A 7,866-nucleotide genomic window follows, 5' to 3' on the forward strand; every position below is an offset into this window, starting at 1 on the left:
GTGCAGAATGCAGCTAGTGCAAAACGCAGCTGCATGTCTTCTCACTGGCCATAAAAAGCGTGACCACATCACCCCAATTCCGGCCTCATTGCACTGGCTTCCAATTCGGTTCAGAATTGATTTTAAACTCCTTTTGTTTGTTTTTAAAGCCCTAAATGGGCTGGCTCCGGCCTATATAGCCGAACTCCTCCATCGCTACACCCCAGCCAGAGCTTTAAGGTCAGCTGATCAGCTGCTGCTGATAGTGCCCAAGACCAGGCTCAAAATCCGAGGGCACAGAGCCTTCGCAGCAGCTGGCCCTATGGCTCTGGAACACTCTGCCCCTCCATGTGAGGTCGGCCCAGACCCTTGGGGTTTTTAAATCTACACTTAAGACATACTTCTTCTCTCTGGCCTTCTAGTCTGAGCGGAGCACGACTACTGACATTTCCCTGTGTGTTATTTTTTATTTGTGTTGTTGTATTTGTTGTAAAGTGTTTTTATTGTATGTACAGCACTTTGGCTCGACCAAAAATATTTAAAAAAAATGTGCTATATANTTCTTCTCTCTGGCCTTCTAGTCTGAGCGGAGCACGACTACTGACATTTCCCTGTGTGTTATTTTTTATTTGTGCTTTTGTATTTGTTGTAAAGTGTTTTTATTGTAAAGTATTTTTATTGTATGTACAGCACTTTGGCTCGACCAAAAATATTTAAAAAAAATGTGCTATATAAATAAAACTTAATTTGATTTAGAACAGATACAAAATGTGCGATTAATTTGCGATGAATCGCAATTAACTATGGACATCATGCGATTTATCGCGATATAAAATATAAATATTTTAATCGACTGACAGCCTTTTTTTATAGACATAGTCCTAAACCCAGTTTACGGTCACATAATCAGATTGAGAGATACTTTAATTATCCCGGGGGAAATCGTTTTTTTTAATGTTCCTTTTTACAACGAAATCAAAATATATTCAATTTTATTTAATTATAAAATTGAACAACCATCACGAAAATAAATTTCCCTGGGAAAAGTAGCTTTTTTAAATACAGTCTACATTCTCACTTCTGTATACAGTCTACAGTCCCAGGTCTCCAGTCTCCAGGGTGATGATCATCATGTCGATGCTGTGGTTTCCTGGCAGAGAGGATCCAGCCAGCTCAGATTTATCTGCATCAAACGTTTCTAGATCAACGTCCACACAGCTCATCTTCCACCTGTTGAGCAACACTTCTATGGACCAGTCAGCACTGTTGTGGCAAAGGGGGGTAGGAGGGTGGAATCAGAAGGAAGGACAAGAGAAGGAGGAGGTAGAGAGGAAGGTTAAAATCGAAACATTGTACTCAATCCTATTTTATTTAAAAGTGTGATGAGTGTATTCAGCACCTCCTCTCCTGGTATGTGGTCCAAAACTGAGCTCTGGGGTTTTTCCTCAGAAGATAAGCGATGGTCAGGAGAACGTCCTCAAAATCTGAAACAGGGCAGAGGCGTTATTACCCGGGTGTACATGCACACTATACGTTATTAATCAGGTACACATGCACACAGGAAGTACGTGCACACGGGGACTGACCCCGGGGCTCGTAGAAGACGTCTGATCCCAGGATGATGTCCAGCTGGGGTAGCTGAGTGAGCTCAGGTGAGACCTCCCCCCAGGTGAGAGGCAACACGCTTATGTCGTGGAGGCCGTTTGCTGCACAGCTGCGCCGGCAGTTCTCCAGACAGAGAGGCTTCTCGGCGTTGTCCGACAGGATCACCTTGGCCCCGCACCGAGCAGCCACCACACCGGGCAGACTCACACCTGCACCGAGCTGTGGAGACACACATAGACTCAGAAAGTGTGTCCAGCAGGCAGAGGTGGGGGACTCGAGTCACATTACTTGACTCGAGTCCGACTCGAGTCGCATATTTTTGGACTTGAGACTTGCTTGACTAACATTGATAAAAGACTTGACTTGGACTTGGTATTCATGACTTGAGACTTGACTTGAATTGAGACGGATGACTCGAAAGGACTTTACTTTTAAAAATATTTGCATTTGTTTTTGTATTGTACGGAGCCCCTAAAGGGCAATGAAAAAATATATATACTGTATCTCGTTCGCACGAGAAAGTTACCGGAGCGCCAAGTAGGAAGTGGAGCAAACGGGAGACAACCGTTTCATTGCAGACTGTTATGTTTATGTTGGGAAATGGCAGTGCATACATTATTTTAGATATACAGTGGGGCAAAAAAGTATTTAGTCAGCCACCAATTGTGCAAGTTCTCCCACATAAAAAGATGAGAGGCCTGTAATTTTCATCCTAGGTGTACCTAAACTATGAGAGACAAAATGAGAAGAAAAAAAAAATCCAGAAAATCACATTGTCTGATTTTTAAAGAATTTATTTGCAAATTATGGTAGAAAATAAGTATTTGGTCAATAACAAAAGTTCATCTCAAAACTTTGTTATATACCCTTTGTTGGCAATGACAGAGGTCAAACGTTTTCTGTAAGTGTTCACAAGGTTTTCACACACTGTTGCTGGTATTTTGGCCCATTCCTCCATGCAGATCTCCTCTAGAGCAGTGATGTTTTGGGGCTGTCGCTGGGCAACACAGACTTTCAACTCCCTCCAAAGATTCATCACTGCTCTAGAGGAGATCTGCATGGAGGAATGGGCCAAAATACCAGNGTTACATGGCCCCATTCATTCTTTCCTTTACACGGATCAGTCGTCCTGTTCCCTTTGCAGAAGAACAGCCCCAAAGCATGATGTTTCCACCCCCATGTTTCACAGTAGGTATGGTGTTCTTTGGATGCAACTCAGCATTCTTTCTCCTCCAAACACGTCTAGTTGAGTTTTTACCAAAAAGTTCTATTTTGGTTTCATCTGACCATATGACATTCTCCCAATCCTCTTCTGGATCATCTAAATGCTCTCTAGCAAACTTCAGACGGGCCTGGACATGTACTGGCTTAAGCAGGGGGACACGTCTGGCACTGCAGGATTTGAGTCCCTGGCGGCGTAGTGTGTTACTGATGGTAGCCTTTGTTACTTTGGTCCCAGCTCTCTGCAGGTCATTGACTAGGTCCCCCCGTGTGGTTCTGGGATTTTTGCTCACCGTTCTTGTGATCATTTTGACCCCACGGGGTTAGATCTTGCGTGGAGCCCCAGATCGAGTCAGATTATCAGTGGTCTTGTATGTCTTCCATTTTCTAATAATTGCTCCCGTAGTTGATTTCTTCACACCAAGCTGCTTACCTATTACAGATTCAGTCTTCCCTGCCTGGTGCAGGTCTACAATTTTGTTTCTGGTGTCCTTTGACAGCTCTTTGGTCTTGGCCATAGTAGAGTTTGGAGTGTGACTGTTTGAGGTTGTGGACAGGTGTCTTTTATACTGATAACGAGTTCAAACAGGTGCCATTAATACAGTTAACAAGTGGAGGACAGAGGAGGCTCTTAAAGAAGAAGTTACAGGTCTGTGAGAGCCAGAAATCTTGTTTGTTTGTAGGTGACCAAATACTTATTTTACTGAGGAATTTACCAATTCATTCATTAAAAATCCTACAATGTGATTTCCTGATTCTTTCCCCCCATTCTGTCTCTCATAGTTGAAGTGTACCTAGGATGAAAATTACACACCTCTCATCTTTTTAAGTTGGAGAACTTGCACAATTGGTGGCTGACTAAATACTTTTTTGCCCCACTGTATGTGTATATACACCTTCGAGCTGTTGTCGATCTTATTTTGCGCAGCTTACTAGTAAATGTATGCACAGAACTATTTGTACACAGCATGTTCCATGATCTATCCAGACTTCCTGTTGGAGGGTTTAAAAACATCCTGTGTCCGCTAGTCGGTTTGGAACTGCACTTAATGTGTCGAACTCGCAGACTGAGTGGCATTGGAGAGGGAGAGGAAATGCAACTGTGCAACATTCTTACTCCGTACTGGTTTATATTCTTCTTCTTTATCTTAGCAGGCCCATTGTGGCATATATTGGTGTCTTATCACCAAGTATTGATCAATGAAATTGTGTAACAATTGGTAGCACTGTGTACAGTTTGAACAGGAAATCAGAAACCCACTCATTGATAAAACTCATGGAGGTGAAATGTAATTATCTGGAAAGTGAAATGATCTGACCTGTACGGTGGTCTGCGCTTCTCCCCTGCAAACTGGAACAGGTCGTCCCTGAAGAAGAGCGGCACCTGGTAGTCCTCCAGTAGTTTGCGGCGTTTGGCGTGTTCACCGTAGCTGCTGTCGAAGATGTAGAGCGGGCTGTCGTCCCTGGTGGTCTCCAGGTACTCCATGTAGTACTTCATCTTCATCTTCACAGAGTACCCATCGTTGTCCTCTCCGCATTTGAATTTCTGGTTGCGGTATTTGCGTTTAAGGCGCTCAAGGGTCCACTTTTCCCGGGCGGGCCAGGTCTCCTGGCTGCTCTGCAGGACAACAGGCTTGTAAGGCCGCTCGAAGCGCCGGATGAACTCTTCTGGGCTGAGGTGTAGCGTGTCCACGCGCTCCACATTATCCTGTAACACAACAGATATTAGTCAAACATGGAACGGAATTTCCAAAATCATCACATACTCTTCTGTCCATCTGGATAACAAAAGGGTTCAACCTGTTAAATGATACATCTTCTTTTTTAAATATATATTTCCCAACCTTTGAGACAGGGCATTTCCAGCTTCCATCTCTATTCTATGACCGGATAAGAGCTTTAGAACAATATTGTGTCAACAAATTGTGAAAAGCCCTCCGATTTATTTTTCAAATGTTTAAAGGTATTTTTTTCATATATTTGACTATTGATCTATTTGAAACTACCATTACATCGTCACTTTACCTTTAATACACTTTAACGTAGGTGTGTGTGTGTGTGTGTGTGTGTGTGTGTGTGTGTATGTGTGCCCATATATCTTACATTTAGTACTTTTTATATCTTAAGTATATATCTATTCGCCTAACTTAAAAAACATAAATAATGAGCATTGTTGGATGGAGCCAGATTTGTTGGTACGATTTTCTTTGTTATACCATAATTGTGCATTTCAGAATAAATAAATACATTAAAGTCCATTAATATAAACACATGTATTCCATCAAACAGCTTAAAACAATTAAGTATGTGATGAAGTATGAATAAAGGGTTCATAGCCTGAAATTATACTAAGATTCACTTTGATTTTTTTGTGAAACCCCCGCTCAGTGTGTACGTGACAAGCTGCACACTTACTGTGGGCTGCGGCTTGCTAATGTTAGCTTAGCCTTGTATGCTACATTGACAGTTTACCTTCACGGTGCGGTGTGACAGGTCATATGTTTCATGATAGTTGTATTTTATCCAGTCTAATGAGTCCTTCAGCTCGGGTCTGGCGCTCCGTTTCGCCTCTTTAATCCTCTTCTTACTTTTGTGGTTCATTTCTCCTCCGTGTGTTAACCGCTTCTCAGCTAGCTATCGAACTATCCCAGGGCTAATGCAGAAATACATCCACTAGCCTGCACTGCAACCCGGCGGCTAGCTACGATGTTCTGACAGCCTCACCTTATGTATTTGATTAGATAACAAAACAAGTCTGTGTATGTGTTAAACACGTCCTCAGATCTACACCAACACATGTAAAGACACTTTTTAAAACCTGCTTGGTCGACACACTTTTGTTAAATAGCTAACAAGACAGCCAAGCTAGCTAATGCCGGCAACTGATTGACATCCATAGCGCCGGCCTCTTTTCCGGAACAGAAAGCTCATTGGCTTCAGCGTCCGCAAAAGCAATACGTTTATTTGATAGGATGTAGGTGAGCCTTCCCGCCAGACATTAACTGTGATTTGATTGGCTGTTGCAGTCAGCAATACGGAACTAGACATAGCATGGGCTGCAAGTGATAAACATAAATATCAATTAAATTAGTTAACAATACATTTTTTCAGAAAAAAAGAGTCGTAATAATAGCTGGTGATGTTATATTGTATTAGCCCTCATGATGGACCACAGTGAAGTCGAAACACCTAACATAGCATACAAAACATTTACATTTGAGGACAACAACGAAAACACACAAGAGTCCCTTTCTGTTTCAATACCTGAGGTACGTTGGAGTTTTTTTAAAGAACATTATTATAATACAGGTAGAGCAGTTGTGTTTAACCCCTTCAGAAACTAACTTTGACGGTAGAGTCTTCCCTTTACATCAGCATACATGCAGTTTTATTATAACGTTATTTAAATAAAATGATAACTTGGATGATTGGCTTCTTTCTAACTATTAATGTATGGTTAATCTAAATGAACGATGTTATATACGTGGTTTTTACTTGCTTAGACCGCATGCAATTGTAATTCTATACATTAGAACCACTACTTTTATTCGGCGTTAATAAAGTGTCCCAGAATGTATTAATTAAAGAACATTTCAACCAATTGGATTGCCTCTTCACGTCCACCAATCAGATTACAGTTTAAGCGCAGCACACCGCAAAACATTTTATTGAATGATGTAGAGTCCGATCTTTAGGCGACTTGATTTCTCAAAAATCTTGAGCCAGCCACGTACACATGTGTGATGTAATATGCAATTCATCTTTAAAATGTTGAATTTATAATGTGATGTCACCATTCACTAACTTGCAGTCTAACTATGATCCACACTCTTAGGTCCTGGATCCACACTATGGCATGTATGTGTGGCCTTGTGCAGTGGTGCTGGCTCAGTGTCTATGGTCACAGAGACAGGAGCTGAGAGACAAGACAGTGTTGGAGGTGAGAAGAAGAATTTCAGTGAACATGATGTGATCTATGCTGCCATTTTGGAAACCACAAGGCCGGTTAAAGTGACTTGATAGACAAGTTTGATCTTTTTGTAGTCAAACCCAATTCAGTCAACATGACATTTACCTTTTTTTAAGCATATTTCCATGCAGAGAGATGAGGTGACTTAGAACAGAACAATGCCCTGCCTTTTGGTTAACACATGACAAAGCATTATTTATTTGTATTGCATTTTCAATGGCGCTAAATTCTTAAACTAAAAATAATAATTAAAGGTGATTTTTTTTATATCTACCTGTTTTACTTTGTATTTTAACTTACACTAATATTGTGTTGTTTAAAACATTTTAATATCACTAATCTTTAAAATGTACAATGCCGTTTTAGGACCATTGTAAATTAAAAAGAGTTGGTGAAGGGGGGTAATATTCTTAGAAAATAACTAGGAATTTCTAACTTAAAAGTGCAACAGGTAAAACATTAGAATAGATAATACACACATTTTGGAGCAAAATATGGAACACTGTCTGAGGTAATAAGGTCCTACATTTTCCAAAGAAAAACAACGTATTGATATAAGTACTTAGAAAAAAACTCTGTAGGGCCTATATTCTGAGATTTAAGTGATACATTCTGGTGAAAAAAATCACAAATACATGAATGATACATGTGTGCGAAAAAATAAGCAGGAATGTCATGGGATCAAATGTTCCAATTTACATTTATTTTTGTCAACTTTTGTCACCTGGGGCCTGTACTACGAAGCTGGTTCAACCTAACCTGGATATGTTTGAGTTAGCCGGTTGGCCTAATCCAAAACATACGCTCTCTCGCTAAACGGTACTACGACGCGGGTTATCAAGTCGATCGCTCAAGCCAGCCGTGCCCTATCTAGTTAGGTGCGCGTTCACATGAAAGGGGTGGTATTTGGAGCATTCGACCAATCACAAACATGGAGAAGCGTACTGACAGCGCAGCTTCATACTTCCTGAATGAAAAGTCAACTATAATATTAGACATATGAAGAAGTTAAACATCCATGACTTAAACACTGTATCCAGGATAAAAGCCACATAGCTGCACCTGCAAGGTGAATACAGCTGGTAAAAGAA

The 7,866-nt window shown here is 41.0% G+C and overlaps 3 protein-coding genes across 3 annotated transcripts in view; all 3 read right to left on the minus strand.

Moving 5' to 3' along the window:
- Positions 1-69, minus strand: part of LOC104965479 (gamma-tubulin complex component 3 homolog) — a 7,006-nt gene extending 6,937 nt beyond the window's left edge. Inside the window, exon 1 of the mRNA XM_010794432.1 lies at positions 46-69. Within this exon, the coding sequence (XP_010792734.1) occupies positions 46-69 (24 nt within the window). The remainder of the gene's footprint in view (positions 1-45) is intronic.
- An 832-nt stretch (positions 70-901) lies between these two features.
- On the minus strand, positions 902-1,899 carry LOC104965480 (methyltransferase-like protein 23). Its single transcript, XM_010794434.1, has 4 exons — positions 1,873-1,899; positions 1,566-1,803; positions 1,379-1,463; positions 902-1,242 (listed from the first exon to the last, which is right to left on the minus strand). The coding sequence occupies exons 1-4, from the start codon at positions 1,897-1,899 to the stop codon at positions 1,071-1,073; spliced, it is 522 nt and encodes a 173-aa protein (XP_010792736.1). The 3' UTR covers positions 902-1,070.
- Positions 1,900-4,066: 2,167 nt separating this feature from the next.
- Positions 4,067-6,070, minus strand: LOC104965481 (bifunctional arginine demethylase and lysyl-hydroxylase JMJD6-like). Its single transcript, XM_010794435.1, has 2 exons — positions 5,278-6,070; positions 4,067-4,513 (listed from the first exon to the last, which is right to left on the minus strand). The coding sequence occupies exons 1-2, from the start codon at positions 5,404-5,406 to the stop codon at positions 4,067-4,069; spliced, it is 576 nt and encodes a 191-aa protein (XP_010792737.1). The 5' UTR covers positions 5,407-6,070.
- Between the last annotated feature and the right edge of the window lie 1,796 nt (positions 6,071-7,866).

This window comes from Notothenia coriiceps, unplaced genomic scaffold (genome assembly GCF_000735185.1).
Source record: "Notothenia coriiceps isolate Sejong01 unplaced genomic scaffold, NC01 NC01_scaffold00037244, whole genome shotgun sequence".
NCBI classification, from domain to species: Eukaryota; Metazoa; Chordata; class Actinopteri; order Perciformes; family Nototheniidae; genus Notothenia; species Notothenia coriiceps.

Excerpts from the sequence above, each read along its gene's own strand:
- LOC104965480 (XM_010794434.1), bottom strand. The coding sequence starts at position 1,899 with ATGCGACTCGAGTCGGACTCGAGTCAA. Across the intron at positions 1,804-1,872 it reads TCGAGTCGGACTCGAGTCAA|CTCGGTGCAGGTGTGAGTCT; the intron begins GTAATGTGACTC and ends GTGTCTCCACAG. Across the intron at positions 1,243-1,378 it reads ACCACATACCAGGAGAGGAG|TGCTGACTGGTCCATAGAAG; the intron begins GTGCTGAATACA and ends TTGCCACAACAG.
- LOC104965481 (XM_010794435.1), bottom strand. The coding sequence starts at position 5,406 with ATGAACCACAAAAGTAAGAAGAGGATTAAAGAGGCGAAACGGAGCGCC. Across the intron at positions 4,514-5,277 it reads TGTCACACCGCACCGTGAAG|GATAATGTGGAGCGCGTGGA; the intron begins GTAAACTGTCAA and ends GTTGTGTTACAG.